The sequence below is a fragment of the Coregonus lavaretus genome, assembly GCF_964263955.1.
Source record: "Coregonus lavaretus genome assembly, chromosome: 27".
NCBI classification, from domain to species: domain Eukaryota; kingdom Metazoa; phylum Chordata; class Actinopteri; order Salmoniformes; family Salmonidae; genus Coregonus; species Coregonus lavaretus.
The window spans coordinates 14,301,420-14,318,516 of NC_140014.1; the positions used below are offsets into that span (position 1 = coordinate 14,301,420).

The 17,097-nt window shown below is 41.5% G+C and overlaps 1 protein-coding gene across 1 annotated transcript in view; it reads right to left on the minus strand.

The window, feature by feature from the left end:
* Window positions 1-17,097, minus strand: part of LOC311102845 (transcription regulator protein BACH2-like) — a 36,170-nt gene that overhangs the window by 9,050 nt on the left and 10,023 nt on the right. The window contains exon 2 of the mRNA XM_084144286.1: window positions 1,855-2,136. Coding sequence (XP_084000412.1) covers window positions 1,855-2,124 — 270 coding nt within the window. The 5' untranslated portion in view covers window positions 2,125-2,136. The remainder of the gene's footprint in view (window positions 1-1,854; window positions 2,137-17,097) is intronic.

Sequence of the window (17,097 nt, forward strand, 5' to 3'; positions counted from 1 at the left end):
TCCCAATCCAAAGCAAAGTTCAAAAGAAAGATGACAAACCAAGTAAATAATCGAAAAGAATAACAGACTTTGCAGACATCAATTATTTGATTTTGGACTGCTACTTTACAGGAATGAAAATAAGAGTGATAAATGTATACACAGCATCTGATGCAAATAAGAACAAAATATTATTTATGAAACTAGGGGCTATTTATGTGTGAGATATTCAGTAATTACATGTAGGGATTTTAATACTGTGACGGAACCTAATGATGGGGTATCAATATTCGTTATTTATTTGGTAGGCTGCTATTCTACTTGAAATAAAATCATGGGAGGTGCCAGAGTTAGGAATAGTGTGTGTTGAGCATTTGTTTGTGTGTTGTGTGTGCACATGTTAATTTGCATGTGTGCATACATGGACCTGTGTGTCAACATTTTGATTGTATAACTTAATTAGCCCTTTTTTTCTTTAAAACAATTACCAGTGTGTGCTGTAGTGGAATTGTTTTGTCAAAAGTAAATAGTGTCCTATGCCTAATTGTCATGATGATGAGAATTTAGAACACCTTTTAGTGAAATACTACAGAAGTAAAGAAATATGGGATCTGATGAGAATTATCGGGTTTGATGTATGTATAAATCCCAAGTCTGTCTTTCACAGTGTCTTCGATACTTACATGGATGACATTACTAAAGAGGTATGGTGGACAATATTATGCATTGACATTACTAAACAAATATTGTGGACAATAATACGCATTATGAACAGTAAAATGTGGAAGACAAGATGTCTATAAGACTATAAAACAACATTTTTGTTCAAACACTATTTATTTATTTTACAAACCAAAATGAAACGAAAAACAAGAAGAAAAAAAACTTTTATGGAAACTATTAAATCTGTAAATCATGTTATGTAATTATGAACTTAAATGTATTGATGTGAAAGTTGATTTGTATTTATGTGAATTATTTATGATTGTAAAATGTTAAAAACTTAATATATATATATATATTTTTAAACAAACAAAAAATGAAATAAGCCATGCTTTCTAGTCACTAGAGGATGGATTTTGACCTGTGAAGTGGTTCAGGCATTGATAGTGATTACTATATGAGGTAGAGTCAAAGAGAATCAAATTGACAGATCTAGGACATTATATGCTAATGGCAGCCACTGGGATGTGGGCCGGGGCTGTTCCGACCGCGATTAGATATAGCAGCGGAAACGGCGGAAATATAACGTATCACTGATTCTGAAAATTCACACAGGGTTTTCAGGAATCCTGCCAACACTAGGTAAACAAGCTATTGGAATGTTTCAGTGTGACAACTGAGCATGCTACCCGGCCGCCTCCCTCTCTCCTCTATCTCTCTCTCTCTAGCTCTCCCTCTCTCTAGCTCTCTCTCTCTAGCTCTCCCTCTGTCTAGCTCTCCCTCTCTCTCTCTGCTCACACAGACACAAAAGATAATGAATTTGAGGACTCAATAAGATTATCTCTCTCTCTCTCTCTCTCTCTCTCTCTCTCTCTCTCTCTCTCTCTCTCTCTCTCTCTCTCTCTTCTCTCTTCTCTCTCTCTCTCTCTCTCTCTCTCTCTCTCTCTCTCTCTCTCTCTCTCTCTCTCTCTCTCTCTCTCTCTCTCTCTCTCTCTCTCTCTCTCTCTCTCTCTCTCTCTCTCTTTTCTGACACATCCTTTTTACCACACTATGGCAGGTATCTGAATGTAATGGAAGGGCTGTGTAATAATACATCATAACAGTATAAAACGGCCACGCCCAGGGGTGCATAAAGTCTGTCAAGTCAAGTTATTAGCGCTTTCTAAGGGTTTTATACATACATATACATGTACATGATTGGTCATTACCCACCTTGTCAGACAGGCTGATGATTGGCTCCTGCTCGGGGTGTGTGTGTCCCAGCAGCACCTGTAGGAAGTATCTGCTGCTGGCTGCCAGGACGGCCCTGTGGGCCCTGATCTCCGTCCCCTCCACCACCACCGTCACATCACACAGGATGTCCTGCCGCCGCTGGTCCTCCAGACTCAGCAGCACGTTGGCACAGTGCACCGTCGACTCATACACGTACATGGGCGCGTCCCCGGACCTGACGTGGGCATGGGCCCTCTCATCTGCAGACATCCTGCTCCCGTCCTGCAGAACACACACACACAGACAAGACGTTAGTTGGATACACAGTCAATGGACCCAAAGGATGCAAAGGACCTAATTGCTTGGAGGTTTATTTTTTCTTTACTTTTTTTTTTACAAATATGGAGAAAAGAAAACGCTGTCTCTTTCCTCCATACACGTACAAACGTGCCCACATGTATGCACGCACAAGCGCACAAAATGGTATTCTGTTGGAGTGTTCAGTTAGACAGGGGACATACCACAGTAATGACATACCAAAAAATATGTTTTTATCACCTCTTCGCCACTAGCTTCAACAGAGAATCCTAGATTCAACACCTCTGCAAGACAACCTGACATACATCCCCTGATCATTTCCTAATAGGATACACATGTAGTCTCTGGACCGTCTCTCTTGACCCACATTCATAGCTCAGACGTTCATGGAGATTTGGAAGCAGGCTTGTGAGATTACTAGCCTACAGCACAAACAGCATTATCTTGTTGTGCTGATACCTAGAAAAGGACAACGATGACATTAGTTAAGGGCTCTAGCGCACTACAGACAACAATGATTAAGCGTTAATTGTTTCTTTTTTTTAGAGCACATTGGAAATCATATGATGTGACAATAGAAGCATCGAAAATAAATATATTATGTGCAGGAAGTCTAAGGTAGTGTCACTCAATATGGTTCCACATTGATTCAAAGCGGTTCAATGCAGAGGCATTTCATTGTGCTCATCTCAACACTGGAGCACTTAAAGCTCCTGTAGCTTACAGACAGCTGAGGCTGCAGTCTGTCTATCTGAGCCCAGGAGTGTGTGATGTGTGTGTGTGTGTGTGTGTGTTTGTGTGTGGGTGTAAGTGTGTGTGCACTCGTGTGTGTGTGTGTGTGTGTGTGTGTGTGTGTGTGTGTGTGTGTGTGTGTGTGTGTGTGTGTGTGTGTGTGTGTGTGTGTGTGTGTGTGTGTGTGTGTGTGTGTGTGTGTGTGGACTCATCAGGCTTGGAGGGGTTTATTTCTGCTGAGTCACGGTGTTTTAATGTGCAAAGCCTGGAGCCAGGGGCCTGCTGCAGAGGAACAGACTCCAGGGGGGAATCTTCTCAGAATTCTAAATCATCTACTATTTGCCCTCAGGTTACCTTTATGACTAGGGGAGAAAAGGCTCACAGTAGCAACATAATATTCCCTTTCTTTGTATCTCAATAAATAAACTGTGATGCTTGCAAATATTATTAATAAGCCACTTTGGTGTCCCTCTCCTCATAATATTTTAGGTATTACAGAACTAAGTTGAATGCACCAATTTGTAAGTCGCTCTGGATAAGAGCGTCTGCTAAATGACTTAAATGTAAATGTAAAAATATATATTTCAGCATTGATATTTTTCCCGTTGTCAACATACTGTATTTGACTAGTACTATTACAGTAATACACCTGATGCCATTATTTAGTCTTGATTGAACAGATTGATTGCTCTAGTCCATAGATTATTTCATTCGTGGTCTCTGTGAGCTAAGCAGGCCAGCAGTAGAACAGAACAATTGTCTCTTTATCGGTTTGATAAATGAAGAGGACAAAACGTTTGGACAAAACCACAAATCAGCCACAGACAAAGAGCTTGTTTCCTTTCCATTACCTATTGAATCTTCTACACATTCTGTCTCTCTCTGCTCATTTACAGGACAACCACAAACTTCCCTCATTATCTTTAATACACTGATATATCAATGGAAATTTGCCATAACTTCAAAACAGTGACAATACCTTTACAATACCTTTGTGAATTAGAGTAGCTATCAATCTTATGTTTGACACTTGATCTTAGAAGTCGAATTCATTAACTCACCACAAACACAGGAGGAATATAAAAAAAAAAAAATGTTTCTGTAAACAAGCCATTGCAGGTTGTTTCATCATGTTGTCTGCTGTGTGTAGATGACATATTTCAACATCATATTTGTCTGCCAGACAGACAGCTTCTAGACAGACAGGCAGCAAACTGTATAATCATTACTCCAGGCTTCTGGGAGTCTAACTGTTAATACTTAATGAGATCCAGGGGAGGAGAGCGTATCCCCCTCCTCACCCCCTCCTTCTCATCCGATCTCGTTCCACTCCCAGCATGTCACAGTTCTGGGATCATATTGGAGGTAATTGAGCTTTGGCTGGTTCAGACTGAGGGTAGAGCTAGTTGGGTGAAATAAATAGGGTGTGAATTGAGGTTGGCAGGGTATACACAGTATATAAAGTGTTGTAAGATTGTTTTGCCTTGGTGTGCCTGTAGGTGACTGTATTGTAATAGGCTACAGTGTACACTGAGGTTGCAAAATCAGACATCAACTTAGAGATAAATATCAATCGTCATTTTTAAAGTACAACAGACTGACAAACCGGAAGAGAATTCGTCTTTCAGATGATGTGAGAAATAATAAGCTGGTGATACAACACTATTATTATGAGCAACAACTCAGTGAGGAACTGTGTGTGTGTGTGACATCACAAAGGCAATAAACAAACACATTAAACAAAGGGCACAGTGGGAGGGTCCCCCCAAGTCCCCTTTGTAGATGACTTATGAAGCTGTTTCAGCAACAACAATCAATAATTAAATATTGAACAGCTCCTCTGGGCCTCACTGTCTCTGCCTTCGGTTCAAATGAACAAGCTCAGCACTAAATAGCACAGCTGTGATAGCCGCTTAGCTAACTTCATTGTTGAAGTATAAAAACATGAGTTACCAAACCCGTTCACAGTGTTGGTTAACTCTTAATTTTCCTCGGGAGTCCACCGAATTAGGCAAATCCGCTTTTAGTTTTAATGCACCTCACTGCTGGAACAATTTACAAAACTCTTTACAATTGGATGTATTGATAAAGTATTGACTGAGATCCTTATAGCTGAGGAATGTAATTGTTTTTCTTAAATGTTGTGTTGTGCTGTATTTTATGAATAAAATTGTACATTGTATTGATCGCTGTTTTGTTTCATATCGTATTTTTGATTGTTACGTTACTGTGATCAGGGCACCCTTGTGAATGAGACCCTGGTCTCAATGGGTTAGCCTCGGAAGCTCAACTCAAAGGAATGCCACATAGATCCACATCATCTTCCATAGTTAGGGTTGCAAAGGGAGGGTATATTACTGGAAACTTTCTACGTTTACTAGTAAACTACCAGAACTTTGGTATCTTTCATGGATTTTATGTAATCTATCACAAGACATTTACTGGCCCTTTTGGGTACTTCAGATTATTACAGGTGTCTGTAATTAACTCTGGCCCTCTCTGTGGCCTTATCACATGAAATGATTAAATAAGATAATTTTTTAAATAAAAAATGTAATGACAAAGCTGTAAAACATTATCATAAATATAAACCATTAACTTAGTGAATACCATTGGTGTTTAAATGAGTGTTTCAGCATGAAATATCCTTTATATATTTTTTTACACACTTTTATTTATTTGACTATGTCAATATGTATTTGTTGTCAATGTTTTGGCATCAAACTGGTGGGAGTTGTGAAAAGAGTCAATAGTTGGAAGAGTTGCAAAGTTCATTGAAAATAATACCATTGTTGATTAGATGCTATTTTCTCTTGAACCATTTGGTCTATCTACTAGAAACTCATGGACAATATGGACACTGATATAAAAAACGAATACTATATATTAATATATATTTTAAAAGTTATTCAAGTATAAATTACCAAAGTTACGATAGATTGCCATAGATTTTCTGTTAATTACCAAAATTACTGAAGATTCCATTAACTTTGGTAAATTACCGGTAGCTTTGCAACCCTACCCATAATACCAAATCTAAAGAAATAAAAACGACACCAGTTTTTACAGTGCAATTATTTTTCTAGGATAACTTACAAAACAAAAAATGTTGATTATCTAGTATCCCTTTTTCAACCTGGAGTTTCCACAGGGAATGCACATAAACCTTTGAGTAATTTAGTGCAATATTATAACACGGCATTCGTAGTTTAAAGTGAGGCTAGCCTATATTCAATCCATCTGCATCTATCAAAACACCCACACATCTAAGGCTGCCCCCTGAGTGAGAAGAAGGAAGAAAACAACCTCATGGCCATCGGCAGATCTGATCGAAAGTAAACCAGCAGTATTATCAGCAACTAGCTCTAAATTATTTATCACAGAGCACAGAGAGTGGGGCCCCAGTCTTCCTCTGGGCTGGCAGAGAAATATGAATTAACAAACAGTAATAATTCAGGGCTACCCACTTGAAGGCCGATGTTGGTGGTGGTGTACACTATACAGAACTGACAACTGCTATGCCCTACATCCCTCCACCCTGTGTTCTTCCTGCCCTGATTATGTCTTATTTTCAACTCACGACAACGTGTGTGTGCATGTGTGTGGTGTGTGTCCATTGGGAGTGTGTGTGAGAGAGAATAAGAAAAGGAGGGTGATGAAAGTGGGTTTTATGTGAGGTGATCTCGACCAAAACACACATAGCCCAGCTCGACGGCTATGTGTGAAATCAATGTCTGACTTCTTTCTTCCAACACATATTGGGGAAGAAATCGAACACATTTGTTTTTATAATTAGTCATCAAAAGGGGCATTAGGTTGGATGAAACATCATAAAACCAGTGGCATTGAGAAAGCAAAAGGAGTTGGGCAACAGGGTCCATTACCAGGGGCCGGAAATGCACCAGTGACATCATCATCTGCGTTTAACAAAACCTCTGTTCCAGAATCAGGGTTAGGAGATTTCACTTTCAGAGGGTCAGTGAAACCCATGATATAATGTCATCTGAGGTCATACCTAACACTGTTTGTGCAAGTCTCAATCTTCTTTAATGCTATAAGTCACCCAGGCATTGTCAAGTGAAATTGGATTTACTGCAAACAAGCTCCACACTGGCCCTCCAGACAGGAAAATTGCATATTCAAGGGTTACTCGAGACGCAACTGAAGGGCGAGTCGACCTGTGCACGGCCAGCTTGTTTAATAAAGGGCCTGATTAATTTCAGATGGACTAGGTTAGAGCATACATCATCTGAAATTCATTCATCATGGAGAGGAGAGATCCATTATTATGAATAGGTCATGATTTAACTACAGAATAGAGAGAAAGAACCAGCGAGACATAAGGAAAAAGAGGGAGACTGTGTGTGTGTGTGTGTGTGTGTAGTAGTAGTAGTAGTAGTAGTAGTAGTGGTGTAAGTTACAATCTACTCCCCTCTAGACGGACGCTGACATGATACAGTGGCTCCCATCTCTGGCCATTGACTATCAATACTCACTTCCCCCTTGTTCTCTACTTCAGCACACAGACATGCACACGCACACATTTTCAGAGGGAAAGTCATGCACAAACAATAGACCCACAATGTGGGTCACAAACTTAGTCAGACCAAGATAGCTGGGTCTCCACTCCACAGCTATATTCTACTAAAGTTGCCCATACACTTTCTCCCCTAAAAAAAACGTATTTTGTTGCATAGATGGATACTCCAAAAAAGGAAAAAACACACTCACTAAACAGTTAACATCCACCACAACCATGAGTCATGCAGTGCATACCTCAGAAATGTCAGGGTCAGTGACTCCAGTTAAATACACCCTAGGACTAGTAAACCTTTTCTCTCAGTGGGCCAGAGCAGATATTCCCCATAGGTAACAGCAGAAATGCATGGTGGTGCAGGAGAGAAGCAGTCTGTCCATGCTAACCAGCCAGTCAGAGGAGAGCCCTGTCATAGCGTAGTAGGCTGTAGAGTATTTTGGGTGTGTGGTGGTAACTAAACTAAAGTGAACTAAATGGAGGGAGCAGGAGGAGTGAATCATAACTTCCCACAGCTCAGCGTTGTGTTGGTCGGAGCCCAGCCAGCCCAGGGTGAGTCACCACCACAGCCCAGTTTAGAATGGTAACAGACAGTTTAGCTAGCCGAGCAGCCATGTGACAGAAACATACACTGTTGCTCTGGCCAGGAATAACCCCCAGCAGTCCGTCAGTGTGTGTAGAGAACTAACACGCCTGCCCAGCATTCATTCATGGTCAAACATGGACAGGCTGCAGAATAGATGAGTGTGTGTGTGTATGTGTGTGTGTGTGGGGGGGGGGGGGGGGGGGGGGGGGCTGCATGGCTGCTTAATGCTTGACAAAAGCCATGTCAGTACAAAAATACCTTTCTCAGAATGTATCAGTAACCACACAAGGAGTTCAGTAAAAAAAATCCGCAAATACAGTATGTAGATACATGACAAAGCACAGGACAAAAAACATGAAAGCTAATGGAGAAAAAAATGCCTAATCTCAGATTCAATGGTTCCTAAAACATAAAAGTTGCTTAAATGACCATCCAGGAGTGATTGTAAAGGCTTTGTGTGAGCCCTAAGAGCTACGTCTCCTCAGGGTCTGTATCAAGGCTGACCCCCTGCCATGTGATACCCCTGGTGGTACTTTGGCAGCAGCCTCAGCACACGCCATACCGCCTCTGACCAGTAATGACTGGATGGATCCTCAGATACAGAGGCTTGATTAGGAGAAAGAGAGCGAGAGAGCCACATTCACCCTCTGGGAAGTGTGTTGTCCCTGGCTGGTGCTGGCGGCACAACAGGAGAACTGTGGCTGATCACGTTTCACCCCAGAGCTGGGTGACGACCTCACAACAGCCGGTGTGTGTGTGGGAGAGAGAGAGAGCGAAATAGAGAGGGGAGTGGGGAAGTGGGGGGATGTAACTTACAAATATGAAAACATCAAATACCAAATATCTGTAAATTTCCCAAAATAATCTAAATGCCATCAGGGGTCCACTCATATCTGCAATGTCCTGTGGTTAACAAGTTCAAAACAGTACAGGTCAGGAACAACAGTGACATGCTTTCACAGTTTATTACGCCTCCATAGTATACCATTCGTTTTCAGATCAAGTGGAAATAGTCTGGGGGAGGAAATGAGGTTTGGGCTGTGACACGGAACGATACCCTAATGTCAATGTGAGGGAGGACCTAGCGAAATATCACAGCAGTGAAAGTCATGAGGAAATGAAGGGCCAAAAGTGTGAAGGAAGTGAGAGAACATGTGAGACAATACCACAGGGTGACTTTCTGTTAAATACATTCTGGTTTTGAGGTACTTTCATAGAGGATGAAGAAACACAGGGAATTTGACTCTCCGGCACCTCTGAGCAATAGACAAGCATGGAGACGGCCAACAGCCACCGTTTCCACTTTCTCTAAAACATACATGGAAAACATAACATCACTCAAACAATCAGCTTTAATCAATAATCAATACATCAAAAAAATATATCCTTGAAGACTAGTTATGGCAAAATGTCTATGGCTATTTAATCAATTTACTTACAAGGAAATTATAATAACTGATATTGATGTATGGGGACAAAATCCACATACATTTAAAAAGAGGTTGACTGATAACCATGAGGGTGTGAAACCTCTCTGTTGACAAATGAGTCACAAAGAGAGGAAAATTGTGCCAACCACTTTCATGTGGGATATTTCATTCACTGGCTAACACTAACATCCTCTGCAGCTGAAAAACGAAAGTATGTGTGGGTCGTTCCACACCTACAGTGTTTCCATATAGGAAAATCTACCTGTTTAATGTATTAAAGCAAGATAATACAGTACACAATGATATGATCTGAATTGTATTCAGAAAGTTTGCTATCACAGCGCAGCAGATTCTGGAAATGTATTCTGTAAGGACCAAATCCTAACTCAGATATTTGTGTAAAATCATGCATTGACATCAAGGTTACACATATGAACTCAAGACATTTCAGCCCTAAAAAGAGAAAATGTATTGATGAAATCAGAGCGTAATCCATTGGTGTATTTCATCCAGAGACTGAGTCACTGTGACCTGGTTATTGAATGACAGGATGATATTCAGTGGCATCTTGGATTATTGGTTTATTGGGACCCCATTAGCTTTTGCAGAAGCTGCAGCTATTCTTCCTAGGGTCCACAAACAAAAATATAAAACACACCAAGTAACAAAACACTGATAGACAAGAACAGTCACACAATTTTACAATTAAACAACACACAAACAATAGAACTAAAAGCATCTCTGTGGAAGCATCTCCCCCCTCTTAGTCTCATCCTCCCTTCTCACAGGAACACAGTGATGATGACAACTGACCCTAATAAAAACTGAGCAGCTTCTGTGACAAGGTGTGTGTATACATTACACCTGTCCTAAACCAAGCAGGTGAGTTTCCATCTGTGGGGACCTTTTCTTGGCTATCAGTCCATTTCCTGATTGAAGTAATGCACTCTCATCTTCTTTCAGCTCTGTGGCTGACATCATTTATGGCCTGGGGTCTTTTGCTTCAGTCTCCATATCTTGCACACTCTAGGGTTTCTGATAAACTCAGGTGTTACACAACAATGATTGGATTTCTCACATCTGTAGAGTCATGCAATGGTAGAGCATCTGTATCATTTGATTTGCCTACTACTTTGAAGATGCAAAATATTTTTTCTTGTGAAACAAACAAGAAATAAGACAAAAAAACTGAAAACTTGAGCGTGCATACCTATTCACCCCCCCCCCCCCACCCCCAAAGTCAACACTTTGTAGAGCCACCTTTTGCGACAATTACAGCTGCAAGTCTCTTGGGGTATGTCTCTATAAGCTTGGCACATCTAGCCACTGAGATTTTTGCCCATTCTTCAAGGCAAAACTGCTCCAGCTCCTTCAAGTTGGATGGGTTCCACTGGTGTACAGCAATCTTTAAGTCATACCACAGATTCTCAATTGGATTGAGGTCTGGGCTTTGACTAGGCCATTCCAAGACATTTAAGTGTTTCCCCTTAAACCACTCGAGTGTTGCTTTAGTAGTATGCTTAGGGTCATTGTCCTGCTGGAAGGTGAACCTCCGTCCCAGTCTCAAATCTCTGGAAGACTGATTTCCTTCAAGAATTTCCCTGTATTTAGCGCCATCCATCATTCCTTCAATTCTGACCAGTTTCCCAGTCCCTGTCGATGAAAAACATCATCACAGCATGATGCTGCCACCACCACGCTACACTGTGGGGATGGTGTTCTCGGGGTGATGAGAGGTGTTCGGTTTGCGCCAGACATAGCGTTTTCCTTGATGGCCAAAAAGCTCAATTTTAGTCTCATCTGACCAGAGTACCTTCTTCCATATGTTTGGGGAGTCTCCCACATGCCTTTTGGCGAACATCAAACGTGTTTGCTTATTTTTTTCTTTAAGCAATGGCTTTTTTCTGGCCACTCTTCCGTAAAGCCCAGCTCTGTGGAGTGTATGGCTTAAAGTGGTCCTATGGACAGATACTCCAATCTCCCCAGTGGAGCTTTGCAGCTCCTTCAGGGTTATCTTTGGTCTCTTTGTTGCCTCTCTGATTAATGCCCTCCTTGCCTGGTCCGTGAGCTTTGGTGGGCGGCCCTCTCTTGGCAGGTTTGTTGTGGTACCATATTCTTTCAATTTTTTTATAATGGATTTAATGGTGCTCCGTGGGATGTTCAAAGTTTCGGATATTCTTTTATAACCCAACCCTGATCTGTACTTCTCCACAACTTTGTCCCTGACCTGTTTGGAGAGCTCCTTTGTCTTCATGGTGCCGCTTGCTGGGTTGTGCGCCTTGCTTAGTGGTGTTGCAGACTCTGGGGCCTTTCAGAACAGGTGTATATATACACTGAGATCATGTGACACTTAGATTGCACACAGGTGGACTTCATTTAACTAATTATGTGACTTCTGAAGGTAATTGGTTGCACCAGATCTTATTTAGGGGCTTCATATCAAAGGGGGTGAATACATATGCACGCACCACTTTTCATTATTTATTTTTTAGCATTTTTTGAAACAAGTTATTTTTTTCATTTCACTTCACTAATTTGGACTATTTTATGTATGTCCATTACATGAAATCCTAATAAAAATCAATTTAAATTACAGGTTGTAATGCAACAAAATAAGAAAAATGCCAAGGGGGATGAATACTTTTGCAAGGCACTGTAACAACTCTATCTTCTCCATCTCTCTCCCTCTACCCTATGCATCAAAATATGGGACTGTCCCTATGATCGCTGTCCCTATCAAAGTCATTAATTTACACCCAAAGAAGCTCATCTCAGGGCCTTCACAGCTCCATCAGTGTTAATGGAACATGATGAGGAATATTAACACAAGCCCCAAAGACCACTGTCTCGTGCCATCGCAAAATGAGCAGATTGTGCCCCTCTCGCATCGTAATTAGCATGACACAGCAGCCATTTCTGCATCCTTATCTGTAATACATTCACAGCTACCTAAAAGATTTCAGACATTTCATAGAGAGACGTGTAATAGCAATCTCTATGGGGCCTCTCAAATTTGATAATCTGTCATATTGGATGTGTATGACAGTGCTGCAGGGGTTGTAAGAGTTCTAACTTGACCAAGAAACTAGAAAGATAATGTTTTGTTGCTGTGAACATTACAAGTAAAGGATGAAAAAGATGACTTGAAATTCCTATTTCAGTCATGTTGTAGAAGGATGTAGCATTCTAAACCTAAGCTTGTTTTCATATTGGAGGGTAAAAGCAAGGTGGTGTGTCACTGCCTGCGAGCATGACCAAGTGGTTGTTAATTTACCTCCTACTGTACTATATAATCTGTCCCAGGACCGTCGAGGCTCACAAACACTAATCCCCTAACATCAAAGACCAAACCATGTCTTCTTTCAGCCACAAACATGGAAATGAATGTGGAAGCATAATAATGTAACAAGACAGGTGTAACCTCCACCACAGGGTACAGTCTCACATCCAATGTTGTATTGTATTGCACTGTATTAACATGAGGTTATTTAAGCAATAAGGCCCGAGGGGGTGTGGTATATTGGCCATATATCACAAACCCCCGAGCTGCCTTATTGCTATTATAAACTGGTTACCAACTTAATTAGAGCAGTAAAAATAAATGTTTTGTCATACCTGTGGTATACGGTCTGATATACCATGGCTTTCAGCCAATCAGCATTCAGGGCTCGAACCACCCAGTTTATAATACTCAATAACTTATCAACATTTACAGTTGATGTCGGAAGTTTACATACACTTCGGTTGGAGTCATTAAAACTCGTTTTTCAACCACTCCACAAATGTCTTGTTAACAAACTATAGTTTTGGCAAGTCGGTTAGGACATCTACTTTGTGCATGACACAAGTAACCTTTCCAACAATTGTTTACAGACAGATTATTTCAATTATAGTTCAATTACAGCTTGGACAATTCCAAAAAATTATGTCATGCTTTAGAAGCTTCTGATAGGCTAATTGACATCATTTGAGTCAATTGGAGGTGTACCTGTGGATGTATTTCAGGGCCTACCTTCAAACTCAGTGCCTCTTTGCTTGATATCATGGGAAAATCAAAAGAAATCAGCCAAGACCTCAGAAAAAAAATGGTAGACCTCCACAAGTCTGGTTCATCCTTGGGAGCAATTTCCAAACGCCTGAAGGTACCACGTTCATCTGTACAAACAATAGTACGCAAGTATAAACACCATGGGACCACGCAGCTGTCATACCGCTCAGGAAGGAGACGCGTTCTGTCTCCTAGAGATGAACGTACTTCGGTGCGAAAAGTGCAAATCAATCCCAGAACAACAGCAAAGGACCTTGTGAAGATGCTGGAGGAAACAGGTACAAAAGTATCTATATCCACAGTGAAACGAGTCCTAAATCGACATAACCTGAAAGGCCGCTCAGCAAGGAAGAAGCCACTGCTCCAAAACCGCCATAAAAAAGCCAGACTACGGTTTGCAACTGCACATGGGGACAAAGATTGTACTTTTTGGAGAAATGTCCTCTGGTCTGATGAAACAAAAATAGAACTGTTTGCCCATAATGACCATTGTTATGTTTGGAAGAAAAAGGGGGATGCTTGCAAGCCAAAGAACACCATCCCAACCGTGAAGCACGGGGGTGGCAGCATCATGCTGTGGGGGTGCTTTGCTGCAGGAGAGACTGGTGCACTTCACAAAATACAGTGGGGAAAAAAAGTATTTAGTCAGCCACCAATTGTGCAAGTTCTCCCACTTAAAAAGATGAGAGAGGCCTGTAATTTTCATCATAGGTACACGTCAACTATGACAGACAAAATGAGGGAAAAAAATCCAGAAAATCACATTGTAGGATTTTTTATGAATTTATTTGCAAATTATGGTGGAAAATAAGTATTTGGTCATCTACAAACAAGCAAGATTTCTGGCTCTCACAGACCTGTAACTTCTTCTTTAAGAGGCTCCTCTGTCCTCCACTCGTTAACTGTATTAATGGCACCTGTTTGAACTTGTTATCAGTATAAAAGACACCTGTCCACAACCTCAAACAGTCACACTCCAAACTCCACTATGGCCAAGACCAAAGAGCTGTCAAAGGACACCAGAAACAAAATTGTAGACCTGCACCAGGCTGGGAAGACTGAATCTGCAATAGTTATGCAGCTTGGTTTGAAGAAATCAACTGTGGGAGCAATTATTAGGAAATGGAAGACATACAACACCACTGATAATCTCCCTTGATCTGGGGCTCCATGCAAGATCTCACCCCGTGGGGTCAAAATGATCACAAGAACGGTGAGCAAAAATTCCAGAGCCACACGGGGGGACCTAGTGAATGACCTGCAGAGAGCTGGGACCAAAGTAACAAAGCCTACCATCAGTAACACACTACGCCGCCAGGGACTCAAATCCTGCAGTGCCATACGTGTCCCCCTGCTTAAGCCAGTACATGTCCAGGCCCGTCTGAAGTTTGCTAGAGTGCATTTGGATGATCCAGAAGAGGCTTGGGGGAATGTCATATGGTCAGATGAAACCAAAATATAACTTTTTGGTAAAAACTCAACTCGTCGTGTTTGGAGGACAAAGAATGCTGAGTTGCATCCAAAGAACACCATACCTACTGTGAATTATGGGGGTGGAAACATCATGCTTTGGGGCTGTTTTTCTGCAAAGGGACCAGGACGACTGATCCGTGTAAAGGAAAGAATGAATGGGGCCATGTATCGTGAGATTTTGAGTGAAAACCTCCTTCCATCAGCAAGGGCATTGAAGATGAAACGTGGCTGGGTCTTTCAGCATGACAATGATCCCAAACGCACCGCCCGGGCAACGAAGGTGTGGCTTCGTAAGAAGCATTTCAAGGTCCTGGAGTGGCCTAGCCAGTCTCCAGATCTCAACCCCATAGAAAATCTTTGGAGGTAGTTGAAAGTCTGTGTTGCCCAGCGACAGCCCCAAAACATCACTGCTCTAGAGGAGATCTGCATGGAGGAATGGGCCAAAATACCAGCAACAGTGTGTGAAAACCTTGTGAAGACTTACAGAAAACGTTTGACCTGTGTCATTGCCAACAAAGGGTATATAACAAAGTATTGAGAAACTTTTGTTATTGACCAAATACTTATTTTCCACCATAGTTAGCAAATAAATTCATAAAAAATCCTACAATGTGATTTTCTGGATTTTTTTCTTCTCATTTTGTCTGTCATAGTTGACGTGTACCCATGATGAAAATTACAGGCCTCTCTCATCTTTTTAAGTGGGAGACCTTGCACAATTGGTGGCTGACTAAATACTTTTTTCCCCCACTGTAGATGGCATCATGAGGAAGGAAAATTATGTGGATATATTGAAGCAACATCTCAAGACATCAGTCAGGAAGTTAAAGCTTGGTCGCAAATGGGTCTTCCAAATGGACAATGATCCCAAGCATACTTCCAAAGTTGTGGCAAAATGGCTTAAGGACAACAAAGTCAAGGTATTGGAGTGGCCATCACAAAGCCCTGACCTCAATACTATAGAAAATTTGTGGGCAGAACTGAAAAAGCGTGTGCGAGCAAGGAGGCCTACAAACCTGACTCAGTTACACCAGCTCTGTCAGGAGGAATGGGCCAAAATTCACCCAACTTATTGTGGGAAGGTTGTGGAAGGCTACCCGAAACGTTTGACCCAAGTTAAACAATTTAAAGGCAATGCTACCAAATCCTAATTGAGTGTATGTAAACTTCTGACCCACTGGGAATGTGATGAAAGAAATAAAAGCTGAAATAAATCATTCTCTCTACTATTATTCTGACATTTCACATTCTTAAAATAAAGTGGTGATCCTAACTGACCTAAAACAGGGAATTTTTGCTAGGATTAAATGTCAGGAATTGTGAAAAACTGAGTTTAAATATATTTGGCTAAGGTGTATGTAAACTTCCGACTTCAACTGTACCACAACTGCTGCAATAATATTATTTTTAGAATAAGAATGCGTGAGGAGAAATGCACAACCCTGTTCTTTCCACATTAAAATGAAAGAGGTGGAACCGCTGACTAAGTGATCAAACATAACAAACAGACCAGAGCGATGACCTGTGTTTGTTTTTGTTCCCTTGATTGGAGTGGTTTTCCCCCTCAATGACCTCTCATTCCTCGTGGAGCACATGACTCTGTCATAGAGTCAGACTGGCCGGCTGGTCGGGGTAGCTTAGCTCCCAGGAAGAACCTTAAAGCCCCACTCAGGTTCACCGGGTTCAGCTGGTTAATGACTGACAGCCTGTAGAATGTAGCCACTGCTAAAGTGCATTCCAAGAATCCAGCTCATTCTCTCTAGCCCTGCCTATGTTTCTTCCTGTGGTTCCGGCGGATTCCATGCCTGCCTTCCTGTCTAACTCCTCTCTCTGCATGAAGCTTCTCAGGGTTTCCTCTCTCTCTCTCTCTCTCTCTCTCTCTCTCTCTCTCGCTCTCTCTCTCGCTCACACACACTCTCACACACACACTCTCACACAGAGCTTGATGAGTTCTACAGGCCTTTTTCCTACCGACTTGTTCACTGGCTTCACACTGGCTCTTCGACAGCAAGGCCTTTGCCATTGTCTTGTCCAGTGATGCCATGACTCATTTTAAATATGGCCTATATGTATTTGGAGGCCTATAAACAAGCAAGAGAGAATGGGAATAAACAACCTGGGC